This window comes from Scomber scombrus, chromosome 12 (genome assembly GCF_963691925.1).
Source record: "Scomber scombrus chromosome 12, fScoSco1.1, whole genome shotgun sequence".
Taxonomy (NCBI): Eukaryota; Metazoa; Chordata; class Actinopteri; order Scombriformes; family Scombridae; genus Scomber; species Scomber scombrus.
This window is the reverse complement of record NC_084981.1, coordinates 6,005,724-6,022,504: the sequence shown is the minus strand read 5'-3', so window position 1 is coordinate 6,022,504 and position 16,781 is coordinate 6,005,724. Positions and strand designations below refer to the sequence as shown.

Below are 16,781 nucleotides of genomic sequence, written 5' to 3'. Positions count from 1 at the left end.
CCACAACTAATTTTTAATACATCTCTGTTATGTTAGTAAGGCCAGGCAGTGACAGCATTTTTTACTAGTTTTGAGGTAACCTGGCCTCAACTAGTTTTTAATTAATTAGCATGTCCAGCTAACTAGATTACTAGCTACAGCAGTAGCTGGGCTTTACTAATTCCAAGCAGCCCTAATTACTTTAGTTTATAGAGTTACATTTTAAAAAGGCTGTTTTGTGATTAGCATCCACTGTGTAGCAATTTGTGACGTCAGAAATGGTGCTGAAGTTCATGATTAGCAGAGTGCTAAGTTCACAAATGGTGCTAAGGCTAATGCTAACCTGTCCTGTTCTTTACTGGTTTTGAGTTAACCCAGAAACCACAACTCATTTTTAATACATTTCTGTGTGTTAGAAAGGCCAGGCAGTGATGGCATTTTTCAATCAACTCATGGCGCTTTTGCTAGCTTAATAAGCTTTTAGCTAGACCTGATAAAGTCTACCAGTGACAGTTATCATTTCAGCCGCCAAAATCAACAGTCACCGGCTAGACATGTGGAGCCTGCTTTGTCTACCTCAAGAACCCATTCTTTCAAAAATTACCAAGAATTTGGAGTCAAAAACCTGACAGTGTTATTATTGTAAATTGCATAGGATTGAGCTAGCAGTCAATGTAGGCTGCTCAGACAGTCTCTCCCTCAGTATAATCTGACACTTAATGAATGAGGAGGAACAAGTTTGATGAATTTCGGTTGTGATGAGCTAATGAATATGACAGAAGCAGGGAAAATCTGAGCTCGGAGAGCCAGACGGAGGAAACAGGAGAGAGAGCAGTCAGACCTGGCACTCATTTGAGATCTGTGCTCGAGTGGAAACCACAGAGCAAAATTAAATAGACGGTGTCATAGATTTCCTTCTGTCACCATACAGATAATGTCCATTTTAACACCTCATTTAGTTTGGTATTCAGTCATAAAATCTTTTTATTTCCACCCATTCAATCAAGAATCAAAAATCCTCCTGTGCAATGAGAAAATCTATGTGACAGAAGCATTTATTTTTTTTAGATTTATAGTTATTTATTATTTGTTTACAGTGCAGAGATAACCTGAATGTGGCAGAAAACTGCTTTTCCAACTCATTTCAAAGTGATATCACCATATTCATGAACAATATTGAACCATGCATCTGCACAAACATCCATCTGCAGTGCAAACAAGAGAGGTATTCATTCCATATTGAGATTTTTGTTCTCTTTTGTAAGACTTGAAGACTGAACAAATGCTAATATAAGCAGCTGAGATGAATGTTGTGTTTTTTTGCAGTCCGTTTTATTTGCTGGCATCTGGGCCACAATGCTGTATAACAGCCATCTGTCTGGTTCAAAATATAATGAGGAGACCTGTGCTTTAGTGGACAATTCAATCCAGCTAAGGCCTTCTGTCTATAACAGAAATAGCAGGGGGCTGTTTAGCTTTTAATGCCTCACAGGATGGTCAAGTGCTGCACTCGGCCCATTGTGGGCCAAAACAGCTGGTTAGCTTTTGTTCCTGAATCACTTGACAGAGAATTACGGTGTGTGAGCTTTCTCTCTTTTTGCATAGATTTCATACTCACCATGCTCACGTGGCATGCACGAAACCAGGTTATTGAGAGAAATCAAGTTAAGGAAGGAGATCAGAGACTGTGTTTACATGCAGGTGGTTGGTAATCAGATTTCAACCCCCACCCCCTATCTAAGCTTTGAAGCAAAGGCTGGCATATTTTAAGTGCATTACAAGGATGAGTAATATTTCCTGTTGCCAAACTGATGATTTTCCCACCTTGTTTGTGCTTGTTGAAACCCAAATAAACTTACACATGAAGAAATCAGCTGTGCGTCTACCAGATATCTAGCTCAGCTCACCAGATTTGTCTTAATTCTTCTCTTTCTCTGATTGAAGACACCAGGGTTCTCGTTACACCATAGTGGAGAAATCCTGTTAAAGAAATAAAGGCATAACAACATTTTTTTTTGTGCATCGTGTTAGTCATTTTGCATTTGAAGCTAGTGTAAATTTGTGTTTTCCCTCTGGCCCACTTAAGCATTTTACTGCCAGTGGTGAGGATTGGTGGCATCCCCACTCATACAAATGAGATATTACCAGCCTGTGAAGGCTGCTGTAAAACCACATTAAAGGATCGGTTCAATTTTTTTCCCCCCTCAATTTGTTGAGAGAGTTGTTTTTTACTTATTTGCTATTGAGGCAGTGTGAACAGAGGAATTATTACAGTGGCTAATAACTCCCTCAGCACACATATAGCATGTAAGCTTTGTATCAAGATAGATTAGAAACAATTCCAAAGCTATCCAGCAACCATCTTCTTTTCATGTCATCAGCCATTGATTTCAAAATGAAAAAGTATCTGAATGAAAGAAGATAAATAAGCACCCTCAGGAGATTAGTTCTTTGTTTGTCTGCCAGGCAGGGTTTGCAGATAGGTGCATCATCTGTTCAGCGACTGCGGTTTGACAGTAATGATACTATAATGACTCTGACCTCTCTGGAGTCTTGTCCTACTCTTGACCTTTCGCAACCACTTCCGGACAAAACCACAAAAGAAATAAAAAAACTTGTAATAAATAAATAAATACATAACGAGGCGACTTGTTTGGAAGTGGTTTCTGCCACAAACTTCTTCCGTTTTTGAAGAGGACGTTTGTTAGATTTGCTCGTTGTGTCAGTATTTGTATGCATCGGTGTATGGTATCCATCCCAGTGACTGTCATTAATCAACAGCTGGAAGATGCTGTGGGCTACTTTGATGCTTGGCCGCATGTGTGGAGTTGAAACTTGGCTTAGACACCTCAGCAATGATGATATTTTTTTTACAGTCAGATCTGATGGTGTGCGTTCATGAAATATGTTTATTTGCACATTTTATCTACAAACTGTCTATATACATACATGTTCCTCATATGCTTACATGTATTGATTTGTTTCTTCTGATTTCTCCCCCCCCCTCCATCTCTTTTCTCCCTCCTTCTATCTTTACTTGCTGCAGGTATGCATCGTGCAAAAGAGGGACACCGAGAAGATGTACGCCATGAAGTACATGAACAAACAGCAGTGCATAGAGAGAGATGAGGTCCGAAACGTCTTTAGAGAGCTTGAGATCCTACAGGAAATTGAACATGTTTTTTTAGTAAATCTCTGGTGACTATCCTATGTTTTTACACTTTCAATGTGGTCTGCTCTTGCCTGTGTCGGTCGCCTGATTTGTCTGTTTGTGCGTTTTTGTATATTTTACCCAAAAAAGAGATTCTCAATACAGGAGTGCATGCAACCCTAAAATAGATGTCCTCTTGGTGAATATTATGTTCCTTGTGTTGCATGCACTCTATTTTCCAACATTTGGCACTGAGCGAAGGAGAAAAAAAAGTTTTGTTAGTTTCACTTAGCAACATTTCCTTATGAAACAATTTACACAAGAGTGATATTTTTGGGCTGTTAATTTTTGACTCTGAGCCAATGAAGCACACATTTGATAATTACTGCGGGTTTGAAATGACCTCACACCTCCCTTGAGTCTGATATGTGGGTGAACGGAGGCTGCTTTCATTATTCAACACTCATCTCCAAGCGGGACACATTTCTAAATGTAATTGGGGACCTGGCACGGCATTCACGGCATATTACACAAAGCACTTTACTCCTCCGTAATTGGTAGAATGATATTACACGTGCCTATCTTTTCTGAACAATCACTGCCACAATATTTTGTATATTATGATGGATTGTATAGTTAGTAAGTAGATGAGCAAAAAAAAAGTTCTGTCCTGGACCCCTTTTTTCACCTCATCAAGTCTTGAATGATTTAAGTTTAATCTACAGGATATTTTTGTCTGCTAGAAAAAGCCACTGTACTAGAACAAACTGAGGGCATTTTAATGAGCGTATAGTAGTAGGCCTGGGTATTTTTTTATAGTATAATTCCCTGCAGGAGTGTATTGCTGCCAAAGCCTTCTGTGTTCTAGTTTTCCATGTGCTGTGCTGCTCTGCTCTCTCCTGCTCTGCATCCAACATTATTTCAAATGCCCATTAGCGACAAAGACGCTAAACTGTATCATTTCATCTATGTGGGAACGAGAAGCTTCACACTTCACACCTCCTTCGTCTGCTTTCTAAGTAGGCTGCACAAAGATGCTCCAAAAATGGCCTGTCAATCTCACAGGGAGAACATATTGTATAAAACATGAGCTCAGCCAGATTCCCTCAAACCAAAGTTGTAATGGTCCCAGAATCAGCAGTTAGTTCCATTTACCTCAGGAGATGGGAGTAAGAGCTGGTAATGACGTCACACTAGAGTTTTAGGTGTTCTAGTTAAAGAAGTCAGAAAACCAGTTCTAGTTAGGTTAGCTATTGATAGCAATACCAGTTAGTAAAAAACCCATTTCGCTTTATTTTACGCATAAAAAAAACATAGCAACATGTCCACAGATAGAAATTGGACAACTTTCACACTTTTGATGCATGAGGACATCTTGGATTTTGAGGTTGGGGCTGGTGAGGTTCCTCCGACCTTCCGAGCCTGATATCCAACTTCGGAGAGAAATCCAGTTGAAATTTCCAACTGGGAACTCGGAAATTCCGACTTCTGAGTAAAAATGGAACGCACCATTACTCTAGATGATCCACATACTCTTTTATGGAACCATTACCCTTCTACTCTGTAATTCTCAGGCTCATTGAAATCTATAGAGATTTATTTTCATGCTATAGAAACTGTATTTAATGTGGATTCAATATAGTCAGTCAATCATTGGCGCTGGTATTGCAGAACTTAAAAACTATTCGCTAGACTAGATACCACTAGGGGTATGTGAAATAATGTGTTTTATAATTGGGGTTACCGGACCCCTTTAAAGGAGATTGCCTTTGTGTGCACCCTTCCTGTATCTACAAATAAAAGCCTAATGGTGAAAATGCTTGAACAACAATGTATCCTAATGTTACTCCAAAAGGGTCCAAAATTCGAAAAACCGCTACAGTTGTCTTCGAGGAATTTAATGGGTCTTCAAACAGCAGCTTTGTCAATCTGCTTGCTCAGAGCTTGCCTACTTGTAGTATTTGACTGGCCCTCTTGAAAAGCATAGGGGTGCTGTCAACTCTGCATGTCAAATAAAGCGTCACAGTGAAGAGTGCACGAGGCAAAGGCACGTCCTCGACAGGCTGCTGCCACTGCCAGTTCAGACTGTGTGACAAGGGAGAGATGGCTCGTGAAACCAGCTGTGTGATTGTGTCTGAATGCAGCTGTTACTATACGAGTCTGTTGGCGTAGCAGGCGCAGACGCTGAACTTGGGCAGCTGTGTTGATTTGTTAGCATCACCAGACGGGCCTTATGCAAAGCCACCAGAGATTGGCAGAATGTGCTTCAAGAATAACTTGTACTCTCATTGTGTAAAACTAGTCAGAACCTGACCAAAAACACACTTTGGTTTGATTCCATTCACACCAAATAGCTGGATTCACATAAGACTTTCCTAAAGATCATCTTCAGGGACTTAAAACCTTCCTGTGTTGGGTTTTCTCATTGCATGAACATGTATAATTCAGGGAAAGTCTTACATTGGAGAGAGGAGAACACATCTTGACATAAAGGAAATCAATTAATAGCTTGAGTCTATGGTAAGTTTGTTATTTCTGCTACAGTTTATGCAGACATTCTGTGAGCATATGTGCGTGACAGCATTGTTATGTGTTGCACCTGTATGCATCGCATTAACTGTCTCATTCATTTAGCTGCAGTTGGGAGAGACAACATCTCAGCCTGGCAGGTAATGAGATAGGACTGATGAGAACTCTGCTTCATCTTCTCATCGTCTCCCTTACTGTATAACAACGAGCAACCTAATTGGTTCACCGCGTGTGTGTGCCGTTCAACCGATTCCCTGTAGATCTGACAGTTTCCAATATCCATAGGCTTGTCAGACAGAGCATTATGATTTCTGACGCTTAGCATTTGGGCACTTCGGTACATCATTAATGAATGTGCAATAGAGCAGCTGGGGATTTGGGGAACTGCCTATTCTCAAAAACAAACAAAAAAGATGCAACTCACGAGAAACCAGCTTTGATCAAGCTTCACAGGAGTGTTTTTATTGATACGGTGCCAGGAGGGAGCCATAGACACAGTCAGGAGTCAGCGAGAATGTGGGGAAAAAGCACCAAACAGCTGTCAGAGAAAGTAATGATTCCTGCAATCAGAGAGAGGGGGGAGAAAGTAGAGAGAAGGGGTGTGCAAGACAGTGCAAAGAAAGTATTTGGCATTGATTTGTTTGGTCAAAAAAAAAAAAAAAGACTTGCAGACTAAGGATTTGTAAGGTTTCCCTCCATCTCTTACCTACACACACAGATGTGCTTTCAGTCACGAAGCGGGTTTTGCTTTCATTGAGACATCCTGAATTCTGCTGTGCGGAACAGCTCTGGCCGTAGCTACAGAGGAAATTCATTAAGAAAAAGCCCTGTGAAAGCCCACACTGAATCCCATCAGCTTGGGTGAAGGCTGCCTTAAGCTGGACGGATGTCAAGTTTGCAGCCCACAGTAATTGCTGCGACCATACCCTCGCCGCATAGATATGTGTAGGAGTTGAGGGTACAGTGAATGGATTACCTTGGAGGAGGAAAAATTGACTATCATGTGCTGAATGCACCAAATCCATACAAATCCTTGTAAGGATTTGCATCACACAGGAAGTCACTGATGTCTTTTTTCCCTCGCATATGTTTGAAAACCCAAAGTGCATGGGTCAACCCCACCCAGTAGCAGAGAGTAACCAGTGTTAGGGTGTAGCAATGAATCGGATCCCCTGGCCTACAGAGTGTAGCACATCATTATAAAAGCAAGGTTTCGCCTTCAGCGTTACATCACAACAGATCACTCTCAAACAGCATCACCCGTTCTCCCCAAGGGCCCAGACATGCAGGAGTGAATCATGACCAAATGGACGCTGTGGCTGCACTGTTGAAAACTGAGTCACAGAACAGCAAGAGTAGCTAGGGTTGTTGCAGCGACTATCATCAAAAGAGTCAGACCTATTAAGACAGTCCTTGGAGACCATCGTTAACATTTTTAACGGTTTTAAAGCAAACAAAAACAGGTGAGTCATGCGAAAGAGCTGGTGGATGATTCCTCTTATACTCCATCCCCTCACCACAGTCAGAAAGCGAGAAAGAGGAGTGGTGAGGATGGATGGGCTTTGTCTTGTTCAGCCTCCATTAGGAATATTGATTTCAGGCCTGGATGGAACACGGCCGTGGGAGACTGTGGAACAAATTAGCCTCTACACCCCAGTTCAGCAGTTCTAACGAGCCCTGCGAGGGGGCTTAGTCTTAAATCATCCTCATAAAAGGCAAAATATGGGACCATTCCCAGCAGCACAAGACTCTGTTCTCTAATACAGCATCCACTGACTATTGCCCCGGACTTGCAGCCCTGGAGGACTTTTACTGAAACTGCCCTTTAAAGAAGAACTTTTTGTAGGACATGGCTTTCAAAGTGCACCTTGTGAAAGTAGGACAGTGGATGTGGGTGGGTTGTCTTCAGGTGGCTGGCTGAAGGCCACTGAGAGGAGAGGCAGCGCTCACTCAGACAATTGTTGCAGGAATCCTCCGAGGAGAATGCAAGTGTCTTGTGATTGAGTCATGCAGCCGGTTTCCAGCCAGCCCATCTCTATCATTAACTTTATGTAGGCCATTGAAACTTTGCAGACCAAAGACAGCCAACAAAATCACAAGCTCTTGTTTTTTCTCTGGCTTTTTCCTCAAAACTGTACCCTTCTTCTTCTGTCCCTCTATTTCCCTCTCTCCCCAGGCTCATTTGTCATTGTGGCCTGATTATTTCAGCCTGTTCCTTGTACTCCTTCCAGCCGGCTAACCTTCCTTTCTTAGTCTCGGTGACTGTTGCAGCCAAGTCTTGTCCTGGCCTTTCTTCCTGGTTTCGGACAGTTACAGCTCTCCCCAAACCCCAGATTACTCCAAGGCAATCATGTGTACCCAGCGGTTTGACCCACAACTCGTCTCGTCATAAATTCTGTTCATTTTTCAATATGAAGAGCAGAGGGCACATAAAATGAGTTTAGTGGTAAAACATTATTTTGACCCATTTGAGTATCCCTATGTCTTGGGGTCCTTAAGTTAACAAAGTTCAGAACCAAAACTCCAAATAAATGCAAATTTTGCTCCATATATGCTGGATGTGTAAATAGGTTTTATAACATTAAAGGGCAATTAATGTTAATGTTGTGTTTTTACAGTTTGCTGCACTCCCTGCAAGTAGCAAAAAAAAATATCAATATATTCGAGGCAATGTCATTAGTAGTTCTGTTTTCATCCATGGGTACCATTCAGTATCATAACTGCAGCATCGTAAGGTAGTAAACTTTGGACGCCAGTTACTTCAATTCAAGACTGCTTCTGTCATTAGGCTTTGTAGTTGAACTAAGTAGCAAGCAGTTTTATTGATGTGTGTAGCCTGTGTGTAACAAACTTTTTAGGATCTTCTTGTGGGTTGTGTATTCATGAAGCTACAGAACTACACTCTGAACAAGCTTGTTACACAAGTTGCCACAACCAGATTTGTTATCCCTATCAGGCCTAAGCCTGGGAGGAGATCATGTGTTTGTGTGTGTGTATCTGTCTGCAGATAATCTTGCATACTATTGGACTAATAGCCTAATATTTTCTATGCACATTTATGACTATAAGCTCAAGGACCTGTTGTGGTTGCTGTGATTCACAATTGTTGAGAAACCTTTTTTATAACTCGTTTTGTACCTCCACTGTCTGCTGCTGTCCTCATTCCTGTTCACTGGCAACAACTGCAGAAAAAGGCATTTCCGTCCATTGACTAGGCCAAAAATAAGTCTGTTTCAGGCCACACTGCGGCCTTTGTTGCGACTCAAAAACTGACATCTATAGAAAAGTTTAGTCTCATCTTGAGCATCAAATATATTCCATACCTGATCAGATCGACTCTAGTAAAGCGCAATACCAGATGAATAAAACCCTGTTTCCCTGCTTTTATTAGGAGTGGGAGGTAGGGAAGGGTTTCTGTTTGTGTTGTGAGTTACAGTGTTAACAGTGTTTAAACTGAGAAGTTTGGGCTTATCCTCCCATTTAGTTTCCTTTTTAAATGTATACAGTTAGGCGAACCCAAAACACTCCAATATCATTACACTATTCTATGCATCTTTGAGAAAACTGAGACTATATTTTAACATCCACCCATACACACCTGGTGGAGATCTGCACTCTTGTAGTTTCTACATTTATTCTTATTATCTGTGCCAAATGCTAGCACCACCATTATCCTAAATTTAGATCCGAACCCTTCACATTTCATCTTCACCTTTTCTCGATCTGTCCCCAATGTATACTAACCTTTTAAAAGTAGTAATAACCTTGAATATTAGCAGCCAAAAGGAGTTTTCCTCACCCTCGGGGACAAGGTGATGAGCTTTGAAATCTGGAAAGACCTTGGAGGAGAACTATTGCTCCTTTGCATTGAAAAGAGACAGTTGAGGTTTTGGCTAGGATTTGTCATACACCCTACGTCATGTCCACCTGGGAGGTAACCCAGAGGTGAGCCCTGAGCATGCTGAATGGATTGTGTATCTTATCGGGCGAACATTTTGGGAACCCCCAAGGAAAATGCTGGAGGAAAAGGAAAAGGCTCGAGAGAACGATGTCTGAGCTTATTCTGCTACAACCCAAACAAAAAAGCTTTAGAAAAAAGTCCTCTTCAACTAATCCTTGTCACTTTCCTTTTTTCAATTGCTTAAGTGGTATTCCTTTCCACTACTACACAGTAGGAGAGTACTTTTTTGATTCTGCAGGACTGTCAGATTCGTGGACTTCACGTTGGGTTGTATTTGGAGCGAAATGCTCCCAAAAAACAGGCTAGAATTTGTTTGTGTTTCTACTGCTGTCCCATCCTTGGTGAGAGTCTTCAAGGTGACAGGGCTTGTCAGCGTCAAGCTTTCATATGCTCCAGTTGTCAACAAAAGCGGGGAAGGTAGTGACAACCAGACTGAGTGACTGAGCCACTGCAGTTTCTCTTAGGGAGCCCAGATATATATTTTTTTTCAGCGGTGGATTGGTTAGGACCGTTGTGTGGAACACTGAGATAACGAGTGCCGCCTCAGAGGAAGCTCATCTGTCAACTAGATACTGGGAAATCAGACTGTGACAATGAGGTGATAAAAAGGTGACAGTGAGGAATGGCTGCCAACGGCAAACAACATCCTGAGGGCCGGCCATCTGCTGAGGCCACTCCATGTTTTAATAGTGAGGTTAATCTTTGTAGGGTCAGGTCAAGTTTGGTTTACTGTGCCTAATGTAGGTGGTTCTGCTGTCATCTCCTGTTGAGTGCATTCACGCTCCAGGACTGTCTTGCAGCACTGGTGGCAGAGTGTCTGAAAAAGAGAAAATGTAGGAGTCTTGAACAATAGCCCTTTTAATTTGAATAAAAAGCTGAGTTTTGGTGGCAAGCTTGTTGTTTAATGTTACATTTTCTCTTGCAAATAAGGCTCATAATACAATACATCAGGGGAAAATGCAATATGTGTTGTTTTTGTGTTCACCAGGAGTCAGTGGAGTGTGCTTTCCGCCCATTATCTATCCTATCAGATGAAAGTCGAGGCCATTTCATCAATTAATCTACGTGATGTTTTAGGAGAAGAGAAAGACCTCACAGTACTGCAAATGGGTTTTTTTTTTTTTTTTATTTCTCCGTGGCAGAACCACCAATCTGTGGATGAGATGGAATGATTTTCTCTCCGCAGCAGAACACAGGCCCCCATTTCTCGATTATAGTGAGGCAGGAAATTGCACCTGAATAGGACCAATCAGAATGTCCCCCTGACCAAGCCTGAAGATATAGAGGGGAACCTGCAGCTATATAAAGAAGCAATACAGCCCACAGTATCAGAGCCTTAATGGGAAAACAAAGAATTGGCTCAGAAACTACCACATTAAACTGAGTTTGATAGAATAAATCTCCAAGGCTTAGTTTGTTTTTTCCCTCCTCCACGGCAAATTGACATAGGGGGCCTATTAAGTTATTATTCTGCCTTTATTTTTTCTTAGATGAAAAATTAGATTGCTGTAAAGAAAACCGTTGGTTTGCCCATGCGGCTTAATGTTTTGTTCAGTGTCTGGGGCCGAAATTGTGGAGTGGAGTGTTACAAATCCCCACCCAGATCACCGAGAGGCTGTGTTTTTAATTTGATGTGCATGATTAGTAAGCCTGATTGACAAAAAAAAAAAGTTAAGCGGACCACGAGCAGCCTTCAATTTAGTCACATCGAGCAAAGACGGGGCTGGTTTTGCATTCCTTCAAATAAGTGGCATGTTATTAGGATAATGATGTCTGTTACTCTATTACAGTGCGTGTACATTTTCTGAGCCTGTCAAGAGAGGCACATTCATACACAATCTGCTCATTGACATTAACATACATTATGCATCAAGGTTGCAGTTTCAGAGTTATTTGTTTGTACAGGGGGAGAGAAAGATGCATGTTTAAGGTATGGTTTCTTGTAGCTGTACATACAGTGTATATCTGCCATGTTTGCCTTTGTGTGTGTGTGGGTTTATGTAAACATGCATGTGTGTGTGCAGATGTTTACCGTGTAAGCTTTGCACATGTTTACTGCATGCAATCTCAACAGCGTACAATATGTGTGTTGTTTGTGTGCTCAGTCTTTGCCTTTGTTTGTGCATTGTTTTTTCCTCCCTTAAATTGGACCGTGACTGAGCCCTGTGTCCTTCCTCCTTCCTCCTACCTTCCCCCTCACTCCCAGGTACTCGTTCCAGGATGAGGAGGACATGTTCATGGTGGTGGACCTCCTGCTGGGAGGAGACCTGCGCTACCACTTGCAGCAGAGTGTCCAGTTCAGCGAGGACGCTGTCAAACTTTACCTCTGTGAGATGACGCTGGCGCTCGACTACCTGCAGAGCCAGCATATTATCCATAGGTACAAAGTCATCTTTTTCTTCCTCCTTCATTTTTTATTTGCTCAGCTCAAGCCCTCCCATAGCTTTCAAGCCTTTTGTCAGTATTTCTAAAGAACTGAGTAACAAATGTGTTACCATCAACTACCTGAAAAAAATTGCCATATTACTTGAAATATGGATTTTTTTTTAGAAACTAGCATTACATAAATACCATTTCTCAGTATTTCTAAAATATGTAGAAGCCAGTAAGTCAAAGTCATTTTGTTGACCACAGAAAAGTTAAAGGTGCAGAGTGCAGAATTTAGTGGCGTCTAGCAGAAGGACTTGGCAGAAATGTAATATAATATCCATAAATATGTGTTGATTAGTGTGTAATCCCAAGAAAGATAAGAATCATTGTGTTTTCATTACCTTGTAATGAGCCCTTTATATCTACATAGGGAGCGGGTCCTCTTCCACGAAAGCCCACCATGTTTCTACAGTAGCCCATAATGGACAAACCAAACACTTGCTCTAGAGAGGGCCCTCTTGTTTTTTGTAAGTTTTGCAGCCTCTCTAGGTTCTCCTACACGATTGAAATGGAGCGTTGGAGGGGAGTCACTAGATGGCACTGAATCCTACACACTGCACCTTTAAAGCAACACTGATCTCTTGTTTTTTTACAGGAGGGTTGGTACCTGGGGGCATAAAAACAAGCTGTAAACTCAACACTGACATATTATCACCTCATAAAATTGATAAGTGGTATATGTTGGCAAACATGCAGCAACATTATCATTCATCTGGAGTCCACACTGTCAAACCTCAGTCTGATATTTACTCTTCTTCTTCTTGTTCTGCATTTTTTTCCTTTTGATCTCCAACATGTCCTTGTGCTATGTTCACCAGCCTGTCTAAGTCTGTGTGTCTGCTGGTTGGCGCCGGACAGGTAGCGCACTATGGGTTTATTAGATCTTTTTCATTGAAAACAGCTGCTGGCTGCAACTGGACACAATATGGATGAGAGCATTGAGGCTGAACCAAAGTAATAAAGCTGCTGGCCATAAGAAAGTAAAACAATCATAAAACGCTACGTTGAGCTGCAGGGAACTGTAGTCAGGTGATAATTCTGTATGGGTTTGTTACTTCAAGCAACCAGTTTCACAGTAGATAAAGAAAACTGATCAACGATTCATGTAAAAGTGTGGTTTTAATGCAGCTTTAGTTTTTATTTAAAAAAACTAATGTTATTTTAAGTCTGTGCCAACAATTTATTATAAAAGCATTCCTTTGGGTTCTTAGTGTTCAGGTTTTACACTGAATAAAATGACTTGAAGGAATAACATTAAACATAATGACACTCAATGTTGGAGTAGATGTCTTATTTTCTGGGATCAGACGAACTGTTTTGATCCAATCTGCAAAAAGCGGCAGTTCAAAGACAGATCGGCACATTCAACTCAAATATACCCATTAAAGTGTTTATATCCACATTACTTACATTACATTCCCCAAAAAACACCCAATACACCAGTGTCATCCCATTACATCATTATATTATGTTTCATCAGATATACCGATCTTCAGTTCAAAGCCTGGATTTCCTCCTGAAACTCTAAAGATCCCTTCGAGGTCTTGTCGGTAACTTTTAGAGATTTTGCTCGTGGTACCTGCCGGTGATCAGTAAAGGTCTGCTTCCACGGCTTGCAGCAATAATATTGGTGATTCATGAATTTAGAGACTGGAAGTCAAACACCAAACTCAATTCTAGCAAACATCTTTTCTTTACATCATTCATTTTCTTCCTTTTTATTCCAGAGGGACTGCTGCAATAATCCATTTCCTTTGCATCATCAGTCTTAGTTTGTCAGCGACTTTCAAACCAGCTTCCCGTGCAGTTCTTTGGGCTGTAAACATGACTCAAGTGTCTCGGTATAGATATATATATATTTTACACCCACTCTTATCATGTCCTGGTGACTAATCTCACCTGCTTCCACTTTCAACTTACAGTTACAATCACGTCCTGTCAGCTAACACTACATTATTCTTCCAGAGGAATGCATGGTGCCCCGCAGCTCCCTAGAAAAGATGGTAGAAACGTGTAGTCATGTCATTTTTAGTGAAGGTGTATGTACCTTTTCTCTATTGTGCACCAGCTATGACTTCCTGTTGTGTCCACAGACTGATGGCCACAGTATGAAGAAGAAATTGTTTGTTCTTCTGTATTTAGTAGTCCACTGAGCATGACTAAATCTCTTGTAAGACTGATTAAGATTAATTATAGTTGCGCATAAAATTATAAAACAAAAAATAAACCTCATAAGCAAAACGTGTCTTATGCAAGCAGACTTGTCCTGAGGCTTTTTCCATATATTCAGTTTCTCATTGATGATTACCTAACATGTGGGCATCCCTGTTTGTATATATGACATCTTACATGTATAAATATAGCTCTCGTGTTTGTTCCAGTAATTGTTACCATCCATCATCTGTAACTAGGCTGGATTCGCTGTCCGCGTCTTTTTGTCCAAATGTGCTGAGCCCAGCAATAAGTGTGTGTGCAGCCCAGTAAGTAAAGGGGCTGGATCCCTGCAGACTGCAGATTTACTGCCACAGATTGCTGAAAAAAACCTGTTTGAACTGTGTTCAAAACCTCATTTGGGCTACACTTCTTCCTTTAAAACAACAGTTTGGTGTGTGTGTGTGTGTGTGTAGTATAAGGTTGTGCAATCTTGCATGTCTGTACACAGTGAAGCATACCTGTGTCTTCCTAGTTAGTTTTAGTATTATAAATAATAAGAATACTTATGAAGCAGCATGTGCATAAAAACAAGCAGTTAGATGAAAGCTGCATATCATAAGTGTTAAAGGAATAGTTCCACATTTTGGAAAATACGCTTATTAACTTTGTTGCAAGGAGTTATATTGGAAGGCTGATATTAATATTGTTTCTGTTTAATCTAAAGCTGACTAGCTTTTATTAGAATGAATGTGCATTTCCATCCTCTGCAGTTATGTGAATATTTGGAGTTTGCAGGTCAAGATAAACAGCTGGTTGAGCTACTTTTCCAGTACGAGGTCATTAAACCATCACAGAAGAAGAGGGCTCAACAGGTTGATGTGAAAGAGCCCCAGTTAGATGTTGAAAAACAATGTAAAACATGATGGAAGGATGTAAAACATGATGGGGAGATGGCATTTTAGTTTGTTTCATGTATTAATTTTTGATTGGTTACAGTCTCCAGTGGAGCAAAAGCATCAGTAGAAGTTGCTATTTCCATTGCACTTTTTCTTTTATCAGGACACAACTTTTTTTTTAGTGCACAAATTGACACTTTGAAGTTTTATGCTGGATTGTGTGCGGGACTGCTTTTTTTGGCCGGGAGCAGTGACTTCCTGGAGTCTCCTCTGGTTGCCTGATTGGCAAACTGTGAGTGATGGCAGGACTCCATCAAGCCTGCTTGATGATTAGCGGTACTGATCTTCTCATCAAACTGTGCAAGACAGTGAATCCCCAAAAATGTAGTAAACCAGATTCAAGCATTAGTACATGAATCACATGAGTGCATCATATAGAGAATATGTAGGAAGCAGATTCACATGTCACATCATAACCTTGATGACTTCCATATATTATAGAACAGTCCAGGTGTGTGTGATGCAGTGTAGCAGAGACACTCATTTTACTACGTGACAGGTAGCCAGTGTCTTTTTTTCCTTGTAGTAGTTGGCAATTATGTCCATGATGTACCTTTCAACACCTCCAGTAGAAAGAGGTGACAAACACTGCTTATCTGTGCTTTTTTTTGTTCTCTCTCTCAGTGTTTTTTCACCCTCTCCTTGACATCAGCTGTTTTGCCTTTGACACAATTGTGTCTCAGAGTCTTAATCCAATCCCTGGGTATCCATGGCCGTCCACAGCTCTACAATTTAGTTCCACCCTGTAAGTTTTTGACAGGAGAATACTATACAATTATTTTGTTGCACCAACTGAGGGAAGAAGGGTCTCTGGTCTCCTAGCAACAGTCAGCTGCCACCATGCCCAAGAAGGTAAAATTAGTCCTGTGAGAAGAAGGGAAGTAAAAGTGGAGTCCTTCTCTTCTCTTCTCTTCTCTTCTCTTCTCTTCTCTTCTCTTCTCTTCTCTTCTCTTCTCTTCTCTTCTCTTCTCTTCTCTTCTCTTCTCTTCTCTTCTCTTCTCTTCTCTTCTCTTCTCTTCTCTTCTCCTCTCCTCTTCTCTTCTCTCATCTTCTCTTCTCCTTCTTCTTTTCTTGTCTGTTATATCCTTTTCTTTAATCTTCTCTTAATTTCTCTTCTCTCCTTTTCTGTTTTCTTCTCCACTCGTCTCTTCTCCTCTCCTTTTTCTTTTTTTCTGTTCATTTCTCTCATTTTATGTAATCTTCACTTGATTTCTTTTCTTCTTTTTTCTCTTAATTTCTCTTCTCTTTCTGTCTCCTTTTGCCTTCTCTTCATCTCTCTTCTCTTCTTTTCTCTTCTCTCTTCTCTAATCTCCTCTACTCTAATTTCTCTCTTCTTTTCTTTTTTCTTCTCTTCATTTCTCTCCTCTTCTTCTCTTCCTCTTCCTCTCCATCCCATGTTCAACATGTTAAAAGGCTCCGTTTGTCAGATCACCTCTCACTGCTCACACTGGATGTTTGTTCCCGTATAAAATGAGATTCGCTTTCTTTGCTGTTTCAAGTTGAATTGCTGTTTCTGGGCTCGCTGCAAAATGAATCAAAATGTTGAGTGAATTTTTCGCACATCAAACAAAATGGCACGTTGCTGTAGCTGGCACTTGAATCAGGATCCCTCCTGTGAACA

At 40.9% G+C, this 16,781-nt stretch overlaps 1 protein-coding gene across 2 annotated transcripts in view; it reads left to right on the top strand.

Annotated features, from left to right (window-relative positions):
• Positions 1–16,781, top strand: part of LOC133991981 (serine/threonine-protein kinase 32C-like) — a 74,935-nt gene that overhangs the window by 45,678 nt on the left and 12,476 nt on the right. For both annotated transcript variants that reach the window (XM_062430612.1, XM_062430611.1), the window contains exons 3-4: positions 3,026–3,177; positions 11,827–12,000. In XM_062430612.1, coding sequence (XP_062286596.1) covers positions 3,026–3,177; positions 11,827–12,000 — 326 coding nt within the window. The remainder of the gene's footprint in view (positions 1–3,025; positions 3,178–11,826; positions 12,001–16,781) is intronic.